This window comes from Chionomys nivalis, chromosome 15, assembly GCF_950005125.1.
Source record: "Chionomys nivalis chromosome 15, mChiNiv1.1, whole genome shotgun sequence".
NCBI lineage: Eukaryota > Metazoa > Chordata > Mammalia > Rodentia > Cricetidae > Chionomys > Chionomys nivalis.
The window spans coordinates 7,550,365-7,577,632 of NC_080100.1; the positions used below are offsets into that span (position 1 = coordinate 7,550,365).

The following is a 27,268-nucleotide window of genomic DNA, read 5'->3' on the forward strand; positions in this document are numbered from 1 at the left end:
TAAAGGACAGAGTCACGAGGTGATTATATATGCAAAACCAAATTCATCTATTTAAATTACCACTCACAGAGTAATGAAGACAAATATTGGGGGCTCAGTCAGCTTGTTCAAACATGAACACCTAAGTTTGGAAACCCAGAAGCCACTGAAGAAAGTCAGGTAGAGTGGCATCCACTTGCAATCCCCACACACGGATAGGCAATGACAAAAGGATGTCTGGAGCTGGTTGACGCCATTGATCTAGTCACATGGTTAAGCTACTGGTGCAGTGAGAAACCCTGTCTAAAAATAAAGAAAACGAGGCATGCACTTGAGGAATCTGTGGCCTCCACATGCATGTGCACACACACTCATACATGAGCATGTATATTTACATTTGAACACAATCATATTTACATGTGCCATTCACATGCAAAAACATAAATAGTAGTTCGGGTGTCAAAAGCCTTAAGACATTCATCTGTTCTAGATGCTTCCTGGTAGATACATTTTTAAGAAGTGATTAAAGAGGTAGGTGATCGTTGACTATACAGATGTTTACTACAGTTCACATCAGCGGAAATTTCTGCTGGTAAAGGCTTGGGGTCAGCACACCACAGCTTGAGTCCAGGATGGGATTTGCAGTAGCTTTTCTGCTTCCCAGGCTAAAGGGCTATCTGCCAGGACGGAGACAGGCTGTGCAGTATCAGGTGACAAGTGGCTGGCAGCAGAACAGTGGGTCTTCCCTACACTTCTTGCCATCACAGATGGGTCCAGGTAGGTAGAGGAGAAGTGGCCTGAGAGTTGGTACGAAGGGACTGCATTCTTTGCAGTGTTTATGAACAATGAAATGAATAAGAGATCTATTATGACTACCTTGTGCAGGCATTGCTACACAATTTGAACAATACTTCTCTCTGAGAGGTCCCCCCACTGGACGTATTTAATACTCCAGGGCACCCCTTTTTGCTCACTGAAGCATTGCTGAAGGATAATTTGCAGAGAATCCAGGCCGTTCTAGGAAAAGCTCTATACTTTGATAAGGCTCTGCTCTGATGCACAGGCCACCTGGAGACCAGTGACACATCCAGAAGGGCAGGAATGCTTGTCTTCTGTTTTTGCTCATGGACTGCAGATGAGAAGAGTTCTGGGAAGAGAAGTTCAGGATCCTAAAGATAAGAACTCTGAAAGAGATCTAGCATCTGCTCCTGCTAGCTATAGGATGGTGGTCTGCACCAGTGGGAAACACTTACTAGAAGAACCTATGTGTGTGCAGCCAACCAACACGTCACTGTACTCTGAAGTGTCAGACTATGCTATGGATGTATGCAGAATGAAAAGATTCAAAATGATGGACCTGTGATCTGTCAACTCTGTTCTCATGGGTGAGGGTGCTTGCATGCATGAATATTTCTTCTTAGAATGTGTTTCTATTTTGCCTACATACTTTTTTTCACATGATGGATATATATGCATCATCCCATAGAGTTTTGGGGGTATCCGTTCCAGGATCCTCAGCAGATACCAAAATCCATGTTCAATTTCCCACACAAAAGGATGTAGTGTTTGCACATGACCTGTGCCCATCTCTCCATTTGTTTTTAAATCATCTCTAGACCACTTATTGTAAATAACATTGCATAAATTGTGTGTAGTAAGTTGCTGTGCTATATTATTTCAGGACTACCTTCAAGAGTCTGACCATGTTTGGAACAGACATTTTTCCTGAGTATTTCGTCTGTTGTTGGTTGCATATGCCAATACAGAATCCAGAGGTGAAAGCCGCTTGGATTTCTTTTCTTAATTAACATTTGCTTTGTCTGACAGAAAAAACTGTCAAATGAATTCAAATCTCTAATGTAACATTTTGAATGAGTATTAAAATTAACATTTGTGCCTCGAGATATTGCATGCTATTTAGGCTCAGATTCTCATTTTCAGGCCAAATCATACACATGAGTTGGTGGGCTTCCAAAAGGCTAAAACCCAGTGCTAAAATCCTGAAGATTCAAGAAAATGTGGCGGGTGATGGGGTCCCTGGTAGCATTCAGGAATGCTATGCTAATCCCTCTAGGGCAAAGTATTCCTTCCTTCCACTATGATCTAAAATAGCATTTGCAAGGATGCTTTGACATACATTTATACTATATGCATGCAATTCTAAGTTATGTATGTAAGAATGTATGTATGTATGTATGTATACATGTTTGTGTGTGCATGTGTGTGGGTTTGCATGTCTGTGCTGGGTGTGTGTGTATGTATGCAGACCAGAGGATAACTTTAGGTGTAGTTCTTAAAGCACGATCCATCTTTTAATTTTTTTAAGACATTGTCTCTCTAACAAGGAAGAACATATAGTCTAGGGATCCCATCGCCCCAATCCTAGCACTGGGACTGGGAGGACACACCACCATGCTCAGCTTCCTATTTTACACAGATTTTAGAGAGAGAACTCAGTACTTCATTGACTGAATCATCATCCCAGGCCACATATTCTAAGCTCTTAAATGATGATAATGTAGAATGTGTATTAGATTAGCTTTCTAGGTAATTCTAGATGTCAACTATCAATGTGATAACATGTAGAGAAGATGAAAACCCAGGAAAGAGAAGAGCATGGAGTATACAGTCTCACGGCCACTTGAACATAAAATCTCTTCAAGAAAGAAAAAATTGAGACTGGACAAACCCTGGTTGTGAACACTCACTTAAAACAAGACTCTGGCAAGAACTAGAGGCACCAGAGGCCACACCCTGATGGCCAGACAGTATAACTGGTGCCAGGTGTTGGAGTGAAAGTCACATATGAAGATAAGTTCCATACAGGCCTTCTATCTACCCTCTGTAAGACCCACTGATGTATCCAACTCCAGGGACTATGAGAGCAGTCTAACTACATGAAGACATGAGTAGATGGGACCAGTGGGCAGTTTCACATGGGGTTGCTTTGGAAGGGTGTGGCTGAGGTTTAATTTGCTTACGAGGAATCATTCTCTCAGTGAAGTAGTGAAGGAATGCCAAGGAGAGTTTAACAGATGAAACTTCTCACTAAACTAAGCATCTAGCATCTACAACCAATGAAGGAGATCTGCACAAAGCCAAACATGATCTCTTCCAGTGATAATGATGCAATAGATCATGCAACAAAGATGATCACAACAGAAAATCTACCCTATGTGTGTATAAAGACTGGGTCAGAATCTTGTTGGAGTCTGATCAGTGTCCTGTCACTCATTTGAACACACACCTGACTTTTCATCTCTTCGAGAGGAGAGCGTCTGGGACTCCCGGGACAGGGAGTTGGGCTCTCGAGTTCCCAGTTGCCTTTGCTGCTTTGGCCCTGCGGTTTTCTCCTGGTGCCAGACTCACGCTGAGTGAGACCTAGGTCATCCTGGCTTGCAGCCAATAGTAGGCCAGTGTGGTGTGACCCTTCAGCTACGATGGAGCAGAACCCATCAGTGCACTGTTACCGGGTCTTCAGTCACATGCCAAGTTCAAAAACAAACCCAAAGGGCTTCTTTATACAGAAGAAGAATTATTAATTTTGTCTTCTACTCTTTTAGGTTGCTCTATTGCCCTGAGAGGCCAGATTGTCATCACAAAACTGTACTGTGGGACAGAGAGAAGCCTGATGGTGGTCACTTCGGGAAGTTATATCCAGGAAGGGACACCAGGAACTATGGGCTTTGGGGTTCAGCAACAGACAGTGAGCAAAGTCAGCTGCCAAGAGCTTTCATAGGTGAGGGCAAAACATGCCCCGTTCATATAGATCTGTACTCAGGGCGACAGTTCAGGTGTTTCCATAGCAACCACTTAATTAAATGAAAGCAAGAATGTGCTATACCTTCGTAGTGTACATTTCTCTGAATTATCCCTATCAAGGAAATAAAAGGAAACATTTCTGAGATTTTTATCTTATAACTCAGCCTGACCTGCAGAATGGTATAGGTTCTTCTAAGGTTCAAAACACAAATGCCAATTTTTTGGAAGCTGTATATCACTATGTAGCCTTGGCGTGCCTAGAACTTGCTGTGTAAACCAGTCTAGGCTCAAACAGAGACCCGCTTGCCCTGCCTCCCAAGGTTGGGATTAAAGGAGTGTGCTTCCCTACCTGGTCACTAAAGCCAAATTTAAGGGTTGATGCAAATGTCTAGAAAACAGAAAACTCCAGGGCCATCTTTAAACTGATCCTGATGTCATGAGTTGGGTCCTCTGTAGTGGGAGGTCTGTGTGGTGAATACAGATCCTTTGGTTTTCTAAGAGGCCTTTCCACCCTTCTTTGAGGCATCTTACATATAACAGGAAAAGAGTTGAGCATTTTTATAGTAATACACAGAATTCACTACCCAGGGCTTTTTGGAGTTGGTGTTGGGCACCAGATTTGGGGCCTTATGCCTGCTGGGAAACTTTCTACAGCTGAATGATATCTCAACATCTTGGTTTTGTTTAGAGAGAGGATCTTGTGCTGTGGGCTAGGCTGTATTTGAACTCATGGCTATCCTCCTGCTCAGGCTACTGATTGTTGGGATTACAGGTGTGTACCACAGGCACCAAGCTTGAGCATTACATTTAAAAGACATTACTGAGTGTGATCAGAACCAGTCAATCTTGGACCTTGTATTTTTCTAGAATACTTTGCACACACATACATCTTATTTTTCATACGACATACATATCACAAAATTGAGGAAGGGTCATCCGTATCTTTGTCATCTATGTATCTATTTGTATATAAAATTGTTTTCTACCACTTTTGAAAGCTCATATTAGATATTTTTTTCAAACCACTTAAAAACCCAGGATTGAGGGGTTGGTGGCATGGCTGGTGCTGAGCCCTTGTCCAGTATACACAGCAACTAAAAGCAAATGCAAGGCCGAGTCAACTCCTGACCTCGGGGCAGTAGAGATTCTGGGGTCAGATGATATTTTGTTCATCTTTAAAGCTATATACATAAAAGTTTCTGGATGCTTCTAGGCAAATTTGGTAATTCCCAAGGCAGAAGGCAGTCTGCTGTTCTGGAGTCAGAGAAGACAGCTATGCTTTGTCCTGCCGAGGCCTTGGGATATCTGCATTGCTCATTATGCTGCATCCTGGTAACAGTGATGAACTGGGGCCCTGGGTCCTGCCTCTAATTTCTGTAAGCTCCTTCACTCCTGTTTCCGTATGGTGGCCTCATCCCCCATGTACAAAGAACTGCAGGATATGCCTGGGGAAATCACTGCCTAGTCTAACCTGGAGAAGCTGAACTGGCCCCAGTAGTAGCAACACATAGCATAATTCTCTCCTTTGCAGATAGCAGGAAGTCCCCAACCTTGCCTGCATCTCTCATTTCTCTCATATTCTGCCATCACCCTGTTACAGACTTTCACCCTTGTTTTCTCTCCATCTCTCTGCAGCTGCAAGATGGATAGTTTTCACTTCCAACTATTTGAAAGATATATTGAAACAGACAAAACACACTAAACGGTTTTCCAAACAAGCATAGTTGTCAGTTTACACCCCAGTTAAGGTTTTTTTTTTCACTTAGTTTTTGCATATATTTAGTTCATGGTGAAAAATCTAAAACAAACAAATAAACCAATCAACCAAACAATCAAAAACAAAAATCTGTGACTGGTTGTCATTTCAGTCTTTCCACCGCACTTTAGCTGTTAGAGGTCTCAGTAAATCGCTCTTTAAGAAAAGTCTTAGACAAAATGGGAACAATGAAACATTAACAACTTTATGTTGACTTCTGGCAAACCCCACAAAATTCTTTGAATAGTTTATATCATGTTCAATGTTGAAAAGTTGAAAAATATCCCAGGATGTGTCACCAAGGACAGTGTGAAGGCTGCAAGGTCCTTCTCTGGGATCCACGTGAAGGCTTTCACCCCGAGAGGGCTGTGATTGGGGGAGGCCCACAGTGTTCCTTCTCTTCTGGCTACTCATTTCTCTGAATCCAATTGCCACAGATCCCCTCTGTCACCCAAGGGTTAATAAGGGACATCTGGATGCAGTGGGGATGGTTCTGTGTCAGGATTTTATGAAGTGAGACACTAGTGTCAGAGGCTCAGGCAAGGGTGTAGCTGCTCAAACCTGGGGGTGAAGCCGGATATGGGAGTGGGTGCAGCATCAGTCAAAAGACCCCCGTTAAGACTGGTATTTTAGAGTTGCTTCCTGAATGTGTCTTCCAGTCTTTGGGCCTTCCCCTGCACAATCCTACGGTGGTGGGAGATGCTTTCTCCTCTGTATCCTTATGCCATGGCTGTTATTCCCAGGGGAAAGCAGGGTGGGCCCTGTGGTCACGGAGCATGGCTACAGACAAGGAGAACCCACTGTATTTCCCTAAGGTCCTGCTTTAGTTGGCTCAAGAGGAGAATGAGCAGAACTGTATTTTCTGGTTCCCTGATGTCCTAGCACAACACTGAAGGATAACATGGCAGCTAGTATATAATGCCAGCATTAAAATATTGAGTGAATAGCGATGAGATGCCCTTGGCAGCCCTGTGGTGGGAGGGTATTAAGTGGCTGGGTTAAGAATCACAATTGGGTCCTTCAGTCCTTTCAGGGAGATTAGAGATGCAAAGCTTTGATTTCTGACCGAGGAAAAGGCAGAACTGGGGCTCAGATCTCCGAGTGGGAAGGCTCTGCCCAAGGCACGGGGCATGGCGCTTTCAGAAGCACGGGTAAGTAGGACGTGCAGGTCCAGATGTTGTGGGAAGCACATGGGAAAGAAACTCTCAGGAACTGCACATAGCTGGTATTCTCAGCTGTGAACTTCTATCTAATACTGAGGCCAGCCTTCCAGGTAAATTTAGAAATGAGATTTAAAGGGCATTCCTGCTAATCCTTATTTATTTAAAGAAAGGAAAACACTTTCTTTACTTGAAGCGAAACTGTTTCTTACATCATTTAGAATACGGTACTACTCATATATACATATATGAATACAAATATGTTAATAAACAAACATATCTCCTTGGATTCAAAGTTTGGCTACAGAGATGGCTACAGGCCCTGTCTCTCTTTAGCAGCCACTTCTTCAGGTTAATCAGGTCATGGGCTGACAAAATTCTCACCAATTGGATGCATTAGTATGGTGTCCAGGAAAAGCCGGCCATGTGACCTCAGTGTCCAGAGGAGGACATTGGATGTGTGAGTGCTGAACGTGAGAATTTCCTGTGTGCAGCGTGGAGGGGAAGACTAGAGGCCTGATGTCCACCGGACAGGTGCATTGTCTGGACCAGCCTACTCCAGGGCAGGCTTCCCCGCTGCTTGCAGAAGGGCAGCTCCACCATGCCTTCTTCCAGAGGCACTGGGGGTGAGGGCCTTCATACCCCAGGGACCCCAGAGACAGACTGAAGGCTCTGCTATCCTCACCACCACCCTGAGGAGAGCTGCCTAATGGCCTTCACAGTGCAGCAGGGGAACGGTCCCACAGGTGTCTGCAGTACAGAGCATTCTATGTGGAGGAGGCTTCCTTCTCTAGCTACAGCATTCTGGATTTACCAAAATGCTTCGAAGACCAAAATTCTGACATCATCCAGTTGTTAAGCCTACAGATTCTTATCTCCACCTCCTGGAGGGGGGGTTAAACATGACAATATCCCAGCCTTCTGAACCTGTTGTCAAACATACACTGAATATCATGCCTCTTCTGCCAACTTCCCCACTTACCCACCTCTTGTTGTCCTTGACATTTCATCACCTTCATGGCAACTGCCCTTCCCCACCCTCAAAGGGGACTCAATGTATTTGTCACTCAACATACAGGCATCATACCTGCCTCTACCCACACTCTAGGAACTGGGTCATTGGAGTGTGTTGATGGCTTTTTCTTTACTTGGGAAGTTTCTACCCAGCCTGAACTAGAAGAAAGGAAAATGATGCAGACACGCTAGCGATTTCACCATACATTGTGAAAGCAGAGCCCTGTTTCTTTCTATATACTGATGGTGCTTTAATATCGTAGTAGGGAAGGGGATAATTGCATGCAGCTGCGAGCAGGTAGCATCACCTGGTCCTGGGATTTCTTTTTCTTCTTCTTCTTGCCCCAGCACCCGGAACTCTCAGCGTCCTTGCCGTTGGCCTCCCCACAGAGCAGCCCGTCCAGCTCGTCTGTGCCCATGTGCTGTCCCTGAGACGTTTCCGCTGCTAGCCGGTAGGAGAGGTTCCTCAAGATGCACACACAGTTTTCAACGGTCTGTAGTGTCCCCAAAAGAAAAAGGGAAACGGAGGAGTGAGTGTAAGCCAATCAGCAGACCCCTCCACTGAGAAGACAGGGAGGAGTGAGTATAAGCCAATCAGCAGGCGCCTCCACTGGAAAGGCGGGGAGGAGTGAATGTAAGCCAATCAGCAGGCGCCTCCACCCTGTGAAGGCAGTCAGTCTCCATGGACACATTGGTCCTCATTGCATTTAGCGCCTGCTTTCAAGGGCTCCACTAACAGCTACAACAGGAAGAATTTGGAAAAGGTTGGAAGGTCCTAAGACCACGTCTCACTTGACAAACAATAATTATCAACCCTGGGTACTTCAACAAACACCAGTCACGGATAATCAAAATGCACTAGTGAGAACTGGACAAACTCGCAACTACAAGATCCCCATTTACAGGCAACTCCAGCCAGGAGTTTAGGAACCCAAGTCACTATATCACAGGGGGTGGGTTTAGTTTGGCTCTGGTTGGGGATGCCGTTGCATATCATTTACCAAGAAATAATACATTAATACAGTTTCAGTAATGCTGGAAACCACACAGGGAAGGCCATTAGCCCGGGACTTTCAACATTTGTCTTGGCTTTGGTGTGAATCCTAGCTCTGGCCAGTGACCGTGTGGCTCTGTGCACAGTGACTACCCCTTTCGTGCCTCTGTTTCTTCATTGGCAAGCCAGTAATGATACAAGCTCCAGCACCACAGGACTGTGCAGAGGACAGGATGAATTTAGAGACCTGCTGCCCACTTGTTGCTGTCACCGCTAAGTTGGGGAGGTGAGGCAAAACAAGTTCTAGTGGCTTCCAGAAGTTGAGAGCAAGATTCAGGAAGCTGCAATCCTGCAGGCTGGAGCCAACCTGAGGCTAGTCTTGATATAATGTTTTCACAAATATGGCAGGCCGATGTGTTTATGACCACCCCTGCAGAGGGCAAAACACATCCCGGGTTGCTATCGGAAACAAGAGAATTGAGACAGAGATTGTGGGTCCCACATTTGTCCTTTGACCCTCTGCAGAAAGTGCTTCCCTGAAAGAAAGCTGACTTTTAAGAACACGTTTTATTTATTATGTCTGTGTTTGTGTGTCTGTATATCTGTGTCTACGTGTTTGTGTCTGTATGTGTCTATGCGTGCCACAGCACACACGTGGAGATCAGAAGACTGCTTCCTGGAGAAGTTTCTTTCCTTTCGCTGTGTGTTTTGTGGATCAAAGTCAAGCTGCCAGCAGCCTTGTGAGGCAAGCATCTTTACAGGCTGAGCCATATCACGGGGCCTCAAAACTGACCTTTTAAATTTTATTCTCAGGGAAAACAATTAGGGGAAGTTGAAAACAAACCCTTGCACCTGACCATTATATTTCCGAGACCCACCATGTGACTACTAAAAGCAAGAAACCTAATTTCACGCTGAAGAGGGAAGGGGATCGGTGAAGACAACTAGCGGCTGCTCACTGATGAAAGTCATCCCTCTTCAGTCTGGGCTCAGTGCCAGCACAGGCAGAGGACACGGGACTCAGATCCTAGCCTGTTGCTCTCATTGGCAGGACGCAGGTAAAGGGCAGCCTGTGCTCTTTACCTGATGAGGGGTGCTGTGACTGTCAATCAAGAAAAGTGGTTCTCAGGATACACTCTGGGGCCTGTGCCATTCTCAGCCTTTTTTTTTTTTTTTTCTATCAGCTTGCCAAGGTTTCATGACTGCTAATCCCACAGGCTTTGAGCCAACTCTATTTTCTGTTTGGAGCATCCTTCCCACATCAGGCAAGGGAGCTGGCATGAAAGCAGGTAAGCACAGGAGGACACAAGAAAGACAGACGTGTCTCTCCTTGAAAGGGAAATGTTAGGGTACAAGTCGGGACAATTTTCAAATCATCTCAAACTGACTTCTCTCCCATCAAGGACTCCGGAGACTAAGCTTCCTTCTCATCGTGTTGTTTATCCTCCCTGGGGCTTTGGTGTTCCTGCAACAGGACAAGGGAGACTAAATCTGGAGGTTCAAAGAAAGCTTTGCCAATAGTCTGCATTTAGGGAGGTGGTGTGGGGAGGAGCTGGAGAGGAGAAGGAGAGAGGGCCCAGAGAGGAAAGCTGTGCTTCTCCAGCCTCCTGGAGTTGGGGGTTAGGTAGGTTCCCAGTTCAAGAGCACTTCTCTAAACAGAGTGCAGAAGGTGCATGGCGTCTGGTGGCTATGTTTGTGACATCCATTACTGTCAACAGCACTTTTTAGTGCTCTTCTTGGTCACCAGGGTCATTGTGACTCCTTATTTTCTATTAGAACAGGCTAATTTGGGAGTCATCCGTGGAGCGCTCCACCATATGTTACCCATTCAATAAAGTCTCCCAATTATAGGAGCAGAGCCACGAGCTTGCATGGAATGCAGGCTCTTATTCATTAACTTCTTTGGCCTTAAAGAGAATGTGCATTCATGTCTCCCCCCTCTAACGTGTCACTGTGAAAGCTCAGAAGCGGCCAAGCTGAGGGCTGAGTGGAAAATTATGGTGCAATAATAATATGTTAAAAGTCAATAGTACGATCCAGCCAGCAAGGCATGGTGGAGTAATTTATCACCACACTGGATGGAGCCCTTCAACAGTCAGGGCATGTGGTTATAACGGTCCTTCCTGTCACCAGTTAAGAGCACTTGGGTACAGTGCTCTAGAGGGAGGGGGATGGAGAGGGCCCTGTCCTGATGTTCAGCCCACGCCCTACTCATCAGGGATACTCCAAGTCTTCTCACTCCTGCCTGGAGAAGTCCTCCACGCCAACTCCATCTCTTAGAAAAAAACATGGGCATTAAAAGAGATTATCTCCCACTCTCCCAGGAGTATTAAGAGTCTGATCATCCAAGCAGTCAGACAATGATGCTTAAGATGATGGTGCCCCTGCCTGTGCCCCGCAAACTGCCTAAACCTCCTGAGAGGGGAGCAGAAGAGTTTGGCAGAGACATAAGGCAGTGACTTTTATTTTATTCACCTGCAAGGTTTAGACAGCGGGAAAGCGCTTTGTGTCCAAACTCACAGACTTAGCGTCTCCATGCCTCAGTCTTTTGCTACTGTGAATATTAAAGTGTTCAGTGCTGCCACGGCAGTGAACTACCTGCATGAGCGCTTTCATACCTCATGTGTCTATTACACCAACAGGCTCCCGTAAATACTCAAGATTTCTTGACTGGTCACAACTTCAGGGATTTAATTTTCTTGTCAACAGTATTAATAGGTCTACAACACAGTTAAGGGTCTTTCCAGAAGAGGAATGCTTGTCTTTATTATATAACATCACATCCTTGAAATTAGTAGTATGTGGTACATGACTGGCCCTAGGACCAGGGAGCATCAGTGATGGGAGGACAGCAGTGTTTACAACTGGATGGAGCCAGTGTGCACAGGACCGTACTCCTGGAAGACATCTTGAGCCCAACTCTTCAGGGTAACAGGCTCAGAAACCAGTAAAATTTTCTAAGTTTCTTAGTAACTGTAATGTATAGTCAAAGTTAAGAAGGGTTATGCTAACTCACCCATAAAGCTAATTAATGGCTAAGCATACTGAACTGTTACTTAAGATTTATTTTTATTTTATGTGCATGATTGTTTCATTGCATGTAAGTATGTGTACCATGTGTATGCCTGATACTTATAAAAGCCAGAAGAAGGCGTTGTTCCCCTGGAACAGGAGTTACGGACAGTTATGAACTGCAGTGTGGGATCTAGAAACTGAACTCAGGTTCTCTGCAAGAGCAGCAATTGTTCCTAACTGCTGAGTCGCTTCTCCAGCTCCCAAATTAGTGTTCTTTTGTTTTATCCTTTCTTTGAGACAAGGTTTCGTACAGCCCAGGCTCACACTGAATTCAATACAGCTGAGGATGACCATGAACTTCTGATCTTCCAGTCTTCACTTCCCAAGGGGTGGAATTCAGGTGTGTGTGACTGATGCTGTTTATGTGGTGCCGGGGCTTGCACACGGGGACTCCTGCAAACGCCATACAAACCGAACCCCACCTATTTGCTTTCCATCTGACTTTACAACCATATTCCCTTATGTACCCTTCCTAAGTAGTCCATTTCAAAACTCCATCTACTCAGGCAAGAATTTAATCCGTATTATCATCAGATCATGATTAATTTTCAATTGGGTAAATTCTTGAGGCCAGAGTTGGGTAATCAGATTTGGAGGGTGGAAATGGGGTCCTTGCAGGTGTCTTCCCCAGCTGTTTCAAAGGCAATTCTGATGAAGAGTTAATGCTGGAAACCACGGGATCAAGGCAGTGGCTCTCAGCAATGCCAGCTGAGCTCCTCACAGGACATGTTCCGTGTTTGGGGAACCTGTTGTTTGGCACTGTGGATGAGAATTCCTGAAGAGAATATGGCTGCAGGGACTGAGTGACGAAAACGTCTATAGCTGTGGAGTGTTTGGAAAGTTACAGATCGAGTCTAATTACAGTTTATTACGGGTAATCTTTAACTCACTACACAATCACTCTACCTTCTTGGCCTGTCCTACCATCAGATCTAACGTCCTGTGACGAGCCGGACCTTTTGGGATGCATTCAGAGGACTCTAGCTTCTCCCAATGAAAGGATGAGGAGTGTTGTCACGCAGCACTGAAGGCCTAAACTACAGTTCTTTCCAGTGTAGTGTAGCCCACCTCTCCGAAGTTCCCACCAGAGCATTCTTAAAACCATGACTGGTAATTTCCTGGGTTCTAGCACTTTAAAACCTCCATGAAACTGATTCTGTGTTGAACAATTGGAACTTGGAGTAACCTATATCCATGTTCCCAGACCATGGTCACTAAAATTTGGCTCCACATTAAGCTGTCTTATGGCCTTTGAGTTAAGGGTTGTGTTTTTGTGTCCACTGTACCATGGTGGTGGACGGGAGTGGGGAAAGCTGTTGGCATCTAGTAGGTAGACAGAGGCCAGAGAGAGTGCTGAGCAAGTTCAATGCACAGACTCTCACAACAAAGGCTTGCTCTGACCTGAATGTCTCCAGCGGGAGCTCTTGATAAGTCCTTGTTAAAGAGTGACATTTGCCACACGCATTATTTGTAAAAGTATACGTGGCATATGGCCATATACCAAGATCCTACACGATCACAACTTTCTAATTGTCATGAATAGCTAATTTAATTAAGATAAAACAAAATATCTCAAGTACTGGAGAAGACCACCTAATAATGAATTCTCTCTGAGTTTGTGAACCAATGCAGTGCAGTGACACTGAGACACAGCACGCCGGAAGCTTTGACTGAACAGTTTGAAAATTGAAAAAGGGTTTTCAGTCACTTAAAAACAGCCCTTAGTATAATTAATATAGTTAGTTATTAAAATTTAATTTACAAGAATTTATATTTATTCAAATCTCAAGGAATATTAATATCTTCATCTTTACAAGTAGATTGTTATTTTTTTAAGAGTGCAAGCCGGAGGCTCAGATTTGTGAAAGTTTACTCATTCAGGACACCCATGGTTTTATTCACTTATGACAATCTAAATTTCACTTTAACTTACTGAATTTTCAAAACCAGCAATTTTCAAATGCTGGTCTAAGCTACAGTGGGCATCCCTTTAGATGTTTGGTCAACGCTGGCGTCCTATCAGGATAGAGCTTGTCAGTATGAAGCCGAGTGACAGCTTCCCATGGCTGCTAGCTGTTGTTTAATTTCAGGAGCACCTTTGACCACTAAAAATCTGGATCTATGCAAACAGCACCAACCTTGCTATCGATCTCACTGCTCCCCAGCGCAGACTGAATCACATACAGCAAGGCATCCGTGAGCCCATCACACTCCCGCATCCTCCGGCGGGCCTCCTCTCCAGCTGAACTTACATTCCTGAAAGGCAAAGGAACATGACAGTGACCTTCAGACAGCCGCCAAGAGACCACCCTTTCAGAAGAATGCTATTTTCCCATTTAAAATGCTTAGTTTTAGCAAGTAGATGTGGCTTCAACAAACACATCTTGGAGCTAATTCATAAGCATCTATTGCAACTTGTTACAGAGAGAATGCAGAATTCACAACAAGATATATGAGGGTCCTAGACTCTTGAGAATTGGAGACTTCTAGGAATTTTAGAGGCTCAACCTCACTTACAATTGAAGAAGGAATCAGAAACTTTTTGAACATTCTTTAAGAAATCTCAAGTATTTTCACAAACATAGCTTCCAACTTACTAAATACCTTAGGGACGTATTTTTAATGCTTTAAACATATACCGTCTACCGTCCTGCCAGAAGTATACTTGTAGGAATTCATTCTAGGAACATAACTTTTCTGTGTCATTGGGATGTCTCTGACATAGCCCATAGGAAGGAGGTACACCACACTCTTTCCCGTGTTACACATCCTGAGCTAAAGGCAACAGAAGGAGCCTGTTTAATACCTCACATGGTTAAGCAGACATTCTTCTAGCTCTACAAAAGACATGATGTCCTAGTAGATAAGAATCCCTGGCAGGTTATCAGAGAGAATCTTTGGGAGTGCTGTTTATTTATTCCGTCACCTAAAAATGTTCTGTCTATATTTATGATTCAGCTCCAACTGAGACATTTTTTGCAATGACTACGGACAACACAGAAAGAATGCTGGAAGGCACAAGATTAGAAGAATTTGAGAGCACCCAGGAAACGAGGATAAGAGAATGAGAGAGTGCAATGGCTCTCAAATTTGGGAATGCTGATGATGATCTTGAAGGCAGCTAGAATGTAGTGTTGCACTCTACTCTGGAATCTGACTCTAAAAGCTTAGATGGAGGGGGATAACATGCACCTTCTAGAGCATGACAGAGCATGACAGGGCATAACAGGGCATGACAGAGCACGACAGAGAATGACATCTGGACTCTAACTCCATGGATGAGTTTACTGCAGGAGTGGCGCTCTTTGCTGACTGTTGAAAGCTGAAGATGCTAACTACAAGAATCTTGCATTTGGGCAGAGTCTGGAGAGAAGACAGCAAGGGTGACTTCATTCCATCAGCTGACTGGCATGGTTCTCTCTCTCTCTCTCTCTCTCTCTCTCTCTCTCTCTCTCTCTCTCTCTCTCTCTCTCATTTCACTTCCAGTTTCTTTTGCGGACACTGAACTGATTTGAAGACGAAGGAGCTGAGCCCCAAGAGAGGTTCTGGGAGTCAGTGAAGGGGACACAATGAATCCCGAGTCAGTGGAGGAGGGAAACTGGAGCCCTACGGGGCTGGTGCGGGATCTGGATGATTGGTTCTGTTTGGGATTTTAATTTAATGAAAAGAACACAGGTGTAATGCTGTTAAAAGGCTACTGATCCTAACTATTTACTTTGATATCTAAATGTTTTATAGGGTGGGTTAAAATAGGATCTATCAATACTTTAATATAACACTGTGAAAGGTTATTCAATTTAAATAGGATTTTTTACTGATCTTAAAATATAAATAGAAGATTTTAGTTGCTTAGATAAGGAAACTGGGTAAATATCAAAAACATTTTAATGTGAATTCTTGTAAATCACAGTCTCTGTTTCTGAGAAGGTATCTGGTGCAGATGAAGCAGGAGAGGAGTAACTGTCCATTAGGAAAAATTTGTGAGCGGCATGGTGGTGTCATTCTAAACCAGAAGGGAAATTCTAAAAGAATGCTATAGATCATACCACCTAGAAATGATTTCCACCAGGTTGAGCTTTGTAGACGTTCAGGAAGCTTGTCAAAAATTTCAGTTAGTCTTTCATGGCATGAGGAATGTTGGGCAGCAAGGGGCGTGTCATTCTTGCTTGGTGGGCGAGTTTTCCCAAACAATTATGGAACCCAGACTCCTTAGAGATGATTCACGAACACCCTAGCACCCTTACTTTCTCTTCACTGATAACCTCAGCCCTTTTTCTGTTCAAGCTCATGATGGTGACAAACTACTTTCTTTCAGAGGACTTTATGGAAGGTGAAATTGAGAAATAATACATTCAGACAAACATAAAAAATTCTTTTTAACAAATATGACCCAAACTTCAAAGACATTTGCGATACATTCAAGAGACCAAACCTAAGTAACCATGGAATAAAAGGAATTGAGATAAGGTCCAAAGTCATATACAGTTTTATTCAATGAAATTAGAGCAGAAAATTTCCCATGCCTAGGGAAATAAATACCTAACTAAATGAAGCATAAACAATTCCAAGTAGAAAAGACAAGTGAAGAATCATAGTCAATATGCTAAAATTAAAAAGCAATAATATAAAAAGCTATAAGGAAAAATGGTAACTCATATGCAAAGGTAGAAATGCAAGAATAACATCAGAACTTTCTTCAGCTACCCTAAAAGCAAGGAAAGATATGCCAAGTCATGAAAGTAAATGCTAACCAAAATCATGTGCCTGGTGTACCTAGCAAAGTTATGTTTTAAAACTGCTAAAACTAAGTCAACATTTCAAGAACAAATTTAAGACAATTCATGCCAAACTAGCCAGCTCCTCAGAAAATTCTTAAAGGCATAGTGTAAGGGAGTAGGAAGAAATGCCATGTCATTTATGAGAACATAGGAAGCAATATATTACACAAGAGGAATAAATGAACAAAGACAACCAATCATGGCCAATACACAAAACCAGTAAACTTCTAATGCTAGCTAATAGGCGAAAGGGAAGAGAAATGTCAATAACCCAGTCAATCAGTATAGCAACGAAGAGAACCACAATAAATAGCAAACTCCTCTCAGTAACAACCTAAAATGCAAATGGTCTCAATTCACCAATTAAGCAATACAGACTAACTGACGGGATTAAAAATGAAGAACCAGCTGTCTGCAGTCTAGGAGAGATACACTGATGTGGTAAAGAAATCCAAAACAAGATAGTCAGTGGATGGAAATAACTTCCCAGGAAGACAAGCTACAAACCAGTTGGCATATCAATTCTTATAGCTCATAAAATAGATATTGAAACAAAACTAGTTAGGAATATATAAAGAGGACCATTAGACTTTAATAAAGAGAACAATTCATTGAGAAGATATTTCTACTGTAAATATTTATGCACCAAATCTTGCAGCTCCCAATTTCATTAAAAAAAAAAGATATCACATGGTTTCTGATACTTGGAAACTTCAATATCATCTTACTCTCATATTTAGGAAGTTTTTCCAAACTAAAACTTAGAAAAGAAAGTCAGAGCTAGACATACCATGGATCAACTGGATTTAACAGTATCAGCAGATGAAGACCGCCAACAGGTCTGGGCTGTACTTTCCTCTAGACAGCTGGTGGCACTTTGTCTAAACTTGAACATGTCATAGGCTACAAAGCAAGCTTTCATGACAAAAAAAAGTGAAACAAGACCAGCTTTCATGACAAAAAAAAAAAAAGAAAAAAGTGTAACAAGACCCAACTGAAATACTTCCTTATAGCTCATCCAACCACAGCCAAATGAAACTAGAAATAAACTGTAAGAGAAGCCTGAGAACAACACAAATACCTGAAGACTAAATAATAAAGTTAGATGGGAACTAACTGAAGAGAGTGGGACAAAGAAAGAACTAAACAATTCCCATAGTCATATGAAAATGACGGCCGGGCAGTGGTGGCGAATGCCTTTAATCCCAGCACTCGGGAGGCAAGGCAGGCGGATCTCTGTGAGTTCGAGACCAGCCTGGTCTACAAGAGCTAGTTCCAGGACAGGCTCCAAAGCCACAGAGAAACCCTGTCTCGGAAAAAAAAAAAATTGAACATGAACTTTGGGATCTGTACTTTTGACATCTTGACTATGTCATATCATGGAAAGAGTCTTTTCTGGCCATGTCTACTTGGGGTTCTTCATGTCTCTTTTATATGAATGTCCATTTACTTCTCTAGGTTTGGATCCTTTCTCCTATAATTTTTTTGAATGTATACCAGGCGAATATTGCCAAACAGGTCCTAGGAAATCTTAAATAAATAACCCAGTGTTCCTCGGAGTTTTAGAAAAACAAGAAGGCAAATTCAAATGCAGTAGGCATTAAGAAATAAAAGATACCAGGATACAAATTAATGAAACAAACATTAAAAGAAAATACATAGAATCAATCCAACAAAGAGCTGGCTTTTTGATACAATTAACAAAACTGGAAGACCCAAATTAATACAATTAGAAATGAAGAGAGACTTGTTACAATAGGCTCAAGTGTAGCGAACATTTTAAAAACTTATATTTGAAAATCTTGAAAATCTAAAAGAAAAAGATATACTACTAAACTTATATGACCTACCAAAATTAAAACCAGGATATACAGAAAATTTCAACACACCCATAGGAATCAATAAGATTGATATAGTAATAGAAATCTCTCCACAAAGAAAAGGCCAAGACCAGACAGGTTTATTGTTGAATTCTGATAAAGTTTATAAGATCTAACAACCACACTTCTTACATAAAATACAAAGGAAAGGAATACCACCAAAGGTATTCTAGAAAACCAGTATTACCATGAAACTCAAACCTATAAAGAATAAGGCAAAAGCAAGCAATCAATCAAGGAAGGGAGGGAGGGAAGGGGGAAGGCAGGCAGGCAGGAAGAAAGGAAATGACAGACCCATTTTCTTGATGAACACAGATATAAAATTTCGTAACAAAATACTTTCAAACTCAATTCAAGAAAATGTTAGAGGATCGTACATTATTATCACATTGGTTTCATTCTAGGGATTCAATGTTAGTTTACTATATCATTAAAAAATTTATCATGTAATAGTCTTAAGGGCAGAAATCGCCTGAAAGTTCAATTTATTGTCATAATAACAGTCTTGAAGAAATGAAGAATAGATGAGTTCGTATGTCTACATAACAAAGGCAGAATATAGCAAACCTATCAATAACACTGATCCAAGTAGTAGAAAACAAAAAATAGGATATCCTCTAAAATAAAAAAACAAGACAAAGGTGCCCAATCTTTTCACCCCTATCCACTGTGACTTGAAGGCATTGCCATGAAACTAAGACACGAGAAAGATATAAATGGATATAGATAGAAAAGGAAGAAGTCAAAATTTCCCTCTTTTTAGATAACACATTTCTATACTTAAAAGAAATTGTACAGACATTACTAGAAAACATGATTCCATCATGTTCCAGTCAGAACGGCTATCAAAAAAAAAAAATGAATGAAAAAGCTCCTGCCAAGAAAGTGGGAAAAGAGGAATCCTTCTTCACTGCTGGCTGGAGGGGCACCTGGCTTAGCTACTACAGAAATCAGTTGAAGACTTCTCAGTAAGCTGGAACTAGAACAAAAACACAACCTAGCTATATACTTGCTGGCCTAGACTCAAGTGACTCTGTCATAACCCAAAGATATCTGCTCATCTATGCCATAACAAGGTAACAGAACTATCTCAGGTGTCCATCTTCAGATGAATGTAGAATGAAACATGTATGTAATAGATTTTTATTCAGCTTTAAAGCAAAGGTATAAAGGTTTAAGGAAACTGGGTCATCCTAGAAACCATCGTGTTAATGACTGTAATGTCTCAGAAAAACAAATACTGCGAGTTCTCTCTCAAATGTAGAGCTTTGCTTTTAATATCAAATATGTGTGTGTATGTGTGTAAACACACACGTGTGTGTCAGTGTAAGGTGTGGGGTGTAGATTCTGAAACTAAACAAAAGAAAGACGTTTAAGGAGGCATACACATACACACGTGTTTATAACAAGACACCTGTGACGTAAAAGCACAAAGGAGGTTCCCAGAGGAGCAGAGGTATAAGCAGGACAGATTTGGGATAAAATGGGAGGAGAATCATCCAAACACTTATCTATGAAAATCAGTAACCACAGCTTTTACTTTCTGTGCTAACCGAAGGTGATCAAAGTTTTAGAAAAGCATTATCTGAAATGCCAGTCAAACATACTGAGAAATATTAACCACATTAGGATTAACCATAGCTCTGTATACTTTCACTGGGGAGTAGAAGTGACTTAAGAGCTCCTGTTCCCCCCATCCCCAACCCCCACAGCTGAGTACAAATGGTACCTCATCACGGCCCAGTCAGAGCTGTTTCCTGAGAAACACATTTCCTTAATTTTTAAAGGATTAGCACAGCCTAGCTGTTTGGATTACTGTGCACCTGGCTGTCTTCTCTCGAGGAAGGCAATTTCTTTATAAATCAAGATGACAAGGGCTTGGTAATTGCTTTGCAGAGCTGCGGGGACAGAATGCTTCAGTGGCCAAAGACCAGCTACCTACTGCGGCCAGCAGAGAAGCCTGCTGTTATTCCACACTCCGAGCATCCACTGCTGCACAGACTCCCCCATGGTCCCCAGGTCACCTCATAAATGAAAAGAAGCAGAAGGAGATGGATAAGCTCATCTTTCATTGACGATTAAACACTGTCCCTTTTTAAGACAGCCTGGGTATGTGCCTTCTGCAGTCAGCCATGCATCAGGGAACATTGTTCCAGGGAAGTCCAAAGCAGAACCAGAGGTACCTGAGTTGAAAGACCCCCCTTTCACTGTCAAGTACTACCTGGGGCTTTAGCTACATGATTCCAATTAGACTAGATTGCCATGGAGTTAACGGCTCCATGAAATGTCTGCTGAAAGTTTTCCATTGGGCTAAATTACAGGGAAATCACAGGGCTAAGAACACGAACGCTGTGTGGCTAAAGCCATTAGCTGGGAACCTAATTGTGCATGTGGCCCTTTGAGCTCCCCAAACATGCCCACTCTGTTCACATTTGTTTCCTATCTGGCTGTACTAACAGCATGAGCTGTACTCTCTGGTATTTGATCTTTTGGTGACCACCAGAACTGAAGAGTGTTTTCACATGGTTCAGCTCCCAGACAATGCCCACCTCCTTTGATTACACTAGCATACAAAGTTTTACTTACATGTGACTGACCTGAAGACCCGAGTATTAGTATGGAAGCGCCCATATGAACTACAGGTCTGGTAACTCTACCTTGGTGAAATTCACACACCACTGCAGCAAGCATTTACGCCATGCTAAGTAGTGGGCTGGTGATGGCCCAGTTATAAAAGTACTAACAGCTCAGGAAAAAAGGCAAAGATCCAAAGTGAACGAAGTTCACAAATGAAAAATAGTGAATATTTCCTTCCCTTTTCTGCTGATTCAAATTATTCATCAGCCAGATGTGGTTTCATATGAGACATCAGAAAACTTGAGCTTCACACCTATATTATACATATATGAATATGTGTGTTGCATAACGTGAACATGCATATGTATATAAATTAACATGCTAGGACATGAAAACTGGGGTTCCCAGCAAAACCTATGCCTGTGTTGAAGATACTACAGTGCTGACTGTGGTGACCGTCTTCAGTTGTCAACCAGACACAGGCTATGATCATTTGGGAAGAGTCTCAGTTAAGTATTTTCTGTATTGGGCTGGTCTGTGGACACATCTCTGGGACACTGTCTTAACTAAATTAATTGATCTGGGCAGACCCAGCCCATAGTGGGCGAAGCCATTCCGTAGGCAAGATGTCTGAGCTGTATATAAGTGAGAAGATGAAGCTCGGAACAAGCAGGCTATGGCAGGCATTTCTCTCTCTGCTCTTGGCTGTGCCGTGAGCAGGGCACTCAAGTTCTTGCTCTGACTTCCCTTCAACAATTAACTGTAGCCTGGAACTGTGATCCAAATAAACCCTTTTTCCTTTCAGTTGTGTTTTGGTCCCATTGTATCGCAGCAACAGAAAGGAAGCCAGGACAATGACTGCTCAGAACTGTGACTGCAGAGCACTGCACCGTTACAGACCCAGGGTCAGGTTATCGTGGGCCATCACTAGCGTCCTCATGGCCACTCGCTGCCTGTTTCTCTCTGTGGTTTCATATGCTGTGAATCTCAGATACAACCTTCTGGAATGTGTTAACTTAGTAGATCATCAACCCCAAAGCTAAGAATATTCTCAGACAGAATCTGAAGCCTATAATCAATTTCTCCCCTCCAGCAGAACCTGATGTTCCCACCAATGTATTTGAAAATGGTTTGATTTGTGAGTTTTTTCCTTGTGTCACTGTAAAAGCTTCATGAGACCATTTCTATTTTGGAACATGGTTTTCAGGGCGATGAGAATCTGTGTTTCCACGGCCATGGCCACTCATATTTAGTTCAAGAATAACATGTCTCTTGTTGCCTTTGAAGCGAGAGCTGTGTTTGGCATCGAAAGAAACAATGAAAATATAAATTCAATACTAATTTTACTGAGCCTCCAGGAAGAGGAGCATCAAACGATGACAAAATCCAACTCCTTGTAGTATGAACTCTCCATGATTTGTTTGTTTTTGTGGTTGTATCCTTGCTTTTTGAAGTTTTGTTATTTTTTTTTTTTCTGAGGCAGGGTCTCTCTACATAGGCCTACCTGTCCTGTGACTTATTATGTAGTCCAGGCTGGCCTCAAACTCAGAGATCCACCTGCCTCTGCCTCCCAAGTGCTGGAATTAAAGGTATATGCCACCGCAGAGGTCTCTGTCTTGGGCCTACTCCCTCAGTGATCCCTCCCTTGTATCTGCTCCTGTGGAGGTTGCTGCCTTAGACCTGCTCTGAAGAGGTGGCTGGTTCAGGTCTACTCTGGTGGAGTTGTGGGCTCAGGTCTATTCCCTGGCTTGGTCCCAGTACCACAGACCTCTATGGCTTGGACCTGCTCCTTTAGCAGTCACTCCCTTGTAGTTGCTCCTGTGGAGGTCACTGCCTCCATCTTCTGAGGAGCAGAAGAACAAAACTGACAAGGAAGGGACCACTAGAATTGGTCACCTGCCTGGTCAGTGTCAGTGTGTAGTCTGAAGACTCTCAAGATCTGGCACTCTGGATTATGAATAGATATTAAAATGAGCCTTTCAATAGGCATTTCTATTCTTCATCTAATTCCCTATATGCAATCATGTAATCTTTTATATTTATTTATTTGAAGGAAATTTTAACAAACTGTACTTCAAAGCCTTACTAAAGCTGGGAATCCAAGGGGTTTCTAAAAGCTTCCTTATCTGGATGCTAAGTCTTCCTCCAGGCATGATTCTTATTTACACGACAGCTTTGATCACACAGTCATAGTTTATTGGGTACCAATAACAACCACAAGAAAGCATATTCAGAGAAAAGAACTATCTGTGCCTTTATAACTTAGCCGCTCCACCTGTGTGACTCCCCAGCCCTCCTAGCTGCTTGCCATCAGCATTTCCCTACCCTGACTTTGGGGTTCTTGTCCTGCATGGCTGGGTGGAATGGCTGGGTTAAGTAGCCCCAAGCTAGGAGCCGAGCAGTCGAAAGCCCACGTTCTGTTAATCCAGGCCACGCCCAGTTATTGTCTTCTTCCTTCTGAGTGTTTGGTGTTTGTGGTGGACTCAACAACATTTGAATGTTGAGTTTCTCTCTGTGTGACAATACTGGGAGGTGGTGTCTTTGTTGTTCTTTAGGTTATAAGAGAGGAGCCTACCTGAAGGAATCATTGCTCTCATGAAGGAGATCTGGTTAGTTCTTCCTCTACCTTGGGAAGGCACAGGAGAAGCCACTACCTGTTTCTAGAACATGATACTTGTGAGAATCGATGCATTCTGATCCTCTGCTCTCAGATGTCGTCTTCAGAGTAGTGAAAAATCTTTGTGGTTATAAGCTACCCAGCAGCTACACTTAGTCATGGAAACCTGAATTAACTATGACGATTTTCTTATAATTCTTCCTTGCGAGGGGAAGTAGGGAGGAGGGCTCTTAATTTATGATAAAAATGCTACTAAAAATGTCATTGGACCAAAAGATTAAAAACTGTGTCCAAAATAGAAGTAATTTAAAAATTAGAATATATATTTTTTATTGTCTTAGAAATGTACACATCTCTGCAAACTCTTAAATCATGACTTAAGTTTGAAGGCTCATTTGGTGATGTTACTTGGGCCAAAGAATGTCACAACTAGGAGGATTCCAGTAGATGGGTTAGAGAGAATTGTGCAGTTCTGCTAGGTGAATGCTGTCCTTCTGGGGGCACAGAACTTTGTGGTTATAGAACCATACATTCTGTGACTCTAGTTTGTGGTAATTTGTCTCGACAGTGCATCAGAGCCTGGACCTCATCAGGCAATTTTGCATACATGTTCATTTTGACATTGCCACATGCAGACTTAATGGATATTAGAGCAGCCTTCTGGTTCTTCTTATGGGAACATTTTAAATACTTTGAACAAGATGGGAGACAGTCATCAGGGCTTTTAGATGCCACTTGTTGCGACAATTCAATGTGAGCAGGATTCTCACCAACTGTAGGTAGGACCCAAGACTAATGCCCCATGTTCACTGCCACCAGATAGAGCACTCAGTGAGTGTAGGATAACGGTACCCATGGCAGGGTGTATCATCTCATTCGACTGCTGTGGCTGTGGAAGGAGTGATGCTTTGGAAATCCAGGGACGGTACCACCTGCGTCCAAAGGTCAGACGCAAAGGCACCCTGTAAATCCACAAAGCAACATTCTAGGCAGGTCATGAGGTGACCATGAAGAGTTGAGTTTCATGATTTAACCTAATAAGGCCTAACAAGTGCCACCATCGAAGGGTTTTTAATCTGCGTGTAGTTCCTTCACCGCTCTTGGTTTGGAGCAAATATAAATATTTTATTTGAAAATTATACATTTAACCAACTTATTATCTTCCTCAAGGAAAATTAAAGTGCAAAAGAGAAGGTGTTTTTCCTTCACACCCAGCCTAGGTACACCTGCCTCTCACATCCTCACTGTACTTTGTAGATAATTAGGATTCTTAGACGCCTGGGACAAACCATAACAAGACATCAGCGTGGTGCAGCAATAACCTAGAACACAGAAGCCAGAAACTTGAGATTTTCTTAAATCTCATCCTAATATAATTGTTTTTATGACTATCCCTTTCATGAGTATTAAAATAGAAAGATTTCAGAGACCCTCTGGCCAGTAAGGAACACAGCTACAAGAAGGCAGAGTAGGTGAACAGTTTTGTTTAAACTATATACTGCTAGAGGATCCTTGTATGCTATACAAATGCACAAGCTATAGCTGCTTCAGCTAGGCACTGAATGGCTTCACTTAATCTGATAATTTGCTAAAATTCCCCCAAACACACTGTGCCACTTTAATTTTAATCATAAGTACTCAACATGGAATATTTTTATAGAATGTGAAAAAAAATCAAATCACAACGTTAGTTTATTCCAAGTTCAAAGAAATTACAAGTTCCTGTCTTGTGTTGCACATGGACACATCCGAAGGGCTGTGTGTCCATGGCTCTCACCCTCTACCAACCCTGGCTGCACATTGCAAGGTGCACTGTGGTTTCCATGCAGCTACAAACACTGGGGGTGAGCTATCATTCTCCGTTGGATCTGAGTTTTGGAGGAGGGTTAGGCTGCAGCATCTACCTCTACAGCAGTGCTGGCCAATGGGAAGAAGGCGTGAATATTTGTGTTAGCCCTTATCCAACCCCAAGTTCTTATGCTGAAGCTAACCTTCAGGGTGAGGGTATTCAGAGGTGATGTGTCTGAGAGGTGATTAGATGGAAGGTGGAACCCTCATGAGCAAGATCTTACAAGAGAGGTCTGGGGGAGAATGCTTGTCCCTTTTCTCATGTAAAGACACAGCAAGAAGGCACAATGTATGATACAGCAAGCAACCATCTGTGACACTGACTGGGTTGGCCACCTCCATCATCTCAGCCTCTGGGACAGAGGAACAAATTTCTGTTGTTTTTGAATTACGTGAGTGCAAGTATCTTGTCATAGCAGCCTGCATGAAGATAGTCAGCTCTTTCTTTTTCCTTTTCGCTATGGATTGATTTTTCCATGGAGACCACGGATTAAGTTAGTGATGAATAGAAAAGAAATAATAGGAGGAAAACACAGGCTTACCCAAAGTGAATCTGTGCCTGCTGTGACGGAGAGATGTGAAAGAAGAGAAGGGAAGCGAGAAGTAGGTGGGGGGAGAGAGGGAGGGAGGGAAAGAAGGATGGAGGGAAGAGGGAGAAGGTGTGTGTGTGTGTGTGTGTGTGTGTGTGTGTGTGTGAGAGAGAGAGAGAGAGAGAGAGAGAGAGAGAGAGAGAGAGAGAGAGCAATGGAGATGAAGATTGGAGGTTTTAACTGGAGATGGAGTGATTTGGAGGTTTCCCTAACGGTTACTCTGTCATATGCCAGGATCTTCTGGTCCTTGACTCTTTCCCATAAAGCCTCATTCAATTGGCCCTCTGTATGCTATGGATATGTTTTATTGCCATTGGTCAATAAAGAAGTTACTTCAGCCTATAGCAGGCAGACTACAGCCGAGCTGGAAGAGAGTAGGTGGAGCCAAGGAGATGCCACGTAGCTGTTGCAGGAGAAGAACAGGCTGGCTGAAACATTACCGATAGGCCACAGCCTTGTGGTGATGCATAGATTGATCAAGATGGGTTAATTTAAGATTAAAGAGCTATTGAGAAATACGCCTCAGACATTGGCCAAACAGTGTTGCAATTAATATAGCTTCTATGTGATTATTCGGGTCAGGGTGGTCAGGACACGAACGAGCAGTCTCTGCCTACAATACGTGACCCTGAAATTCTGTTCCTAGGCATCAACCCTAAAGAATTAAAAACAAACACCCATACAAGGGTACTAATATCAGGGTTATTCCTAGTGCCTAACTTACCAATGATTCAGTACCCGGGACAGTGTATTCATACACAGATATTATTCACACATAAAGGAGTGAGACACTGAGATACAAGTTCTCATTTGATTTACTGCTAACAAAAACTAACCAGCAAATGGACGAACCCAGAACATATGTTACATGAAAGTCAGCTCCACGCATTGCATGATTCCACTGATGTGAAATACACAGAACAGGTAAATCCAAGGAAATAAAGCACGGGTTGGTAAGCGCCAGGGCCTGGGGAGAGAGCAGGGTGACTGTTTCACGACTGCTTCACGAGGACATGGTTCCTTTTGGAGGCCTTAGTTTGGAATTAGACACTACTGGTTTGCAGTTCTTTAAAATAGTTAGCTTTACACTGTTATGACTTTCACTTGAGCTTATTTTTATGAAAACAAAACACAACAAAAGTTAAGTCAAGGAAGTGTCCATGGGATGGGGGATCACGACGGAACTTAGCTATTGGATCTAACTTTTCTGCTGGCCAGAAATGTACTCATGCCTGAAA

The 27,268-nt window shown here is 42.8% G+C and overlaps 1 protein-coding gene across 3 annotated transcripts in view; it reads right to left on the reverse strand.

Annotated features, from left to right (window-relative positions):
* Nucleotides 1–27,268, reverse strand: part of Ctnnd2 (catenin delta 2) — a 727,532-nt gene that overhangs the window by 105,350 nt on the left and 594,914 nt on the right. For all 3 annotated transcript variants that reach the window (XM_057789656.1, XM_057789657.1, XM_057789658.1), the window contains 2 exons: nucleotides 13,879–13,996; nucleotides 7,980–8,165 (listed from right to left, as the gene is read on the reverse strand). In XM_057789656.1, coding sequence (XP_057645639.1) covers nucleotides 7,980–8,165; nucleotides 13,879–13,996 — 304 coding nt within the window. The remainder of the gene's footprint in view (nucleotides 1–7,979; nucleotides 8,166–13,878; nucleotides 13,997–27,268) is intronic.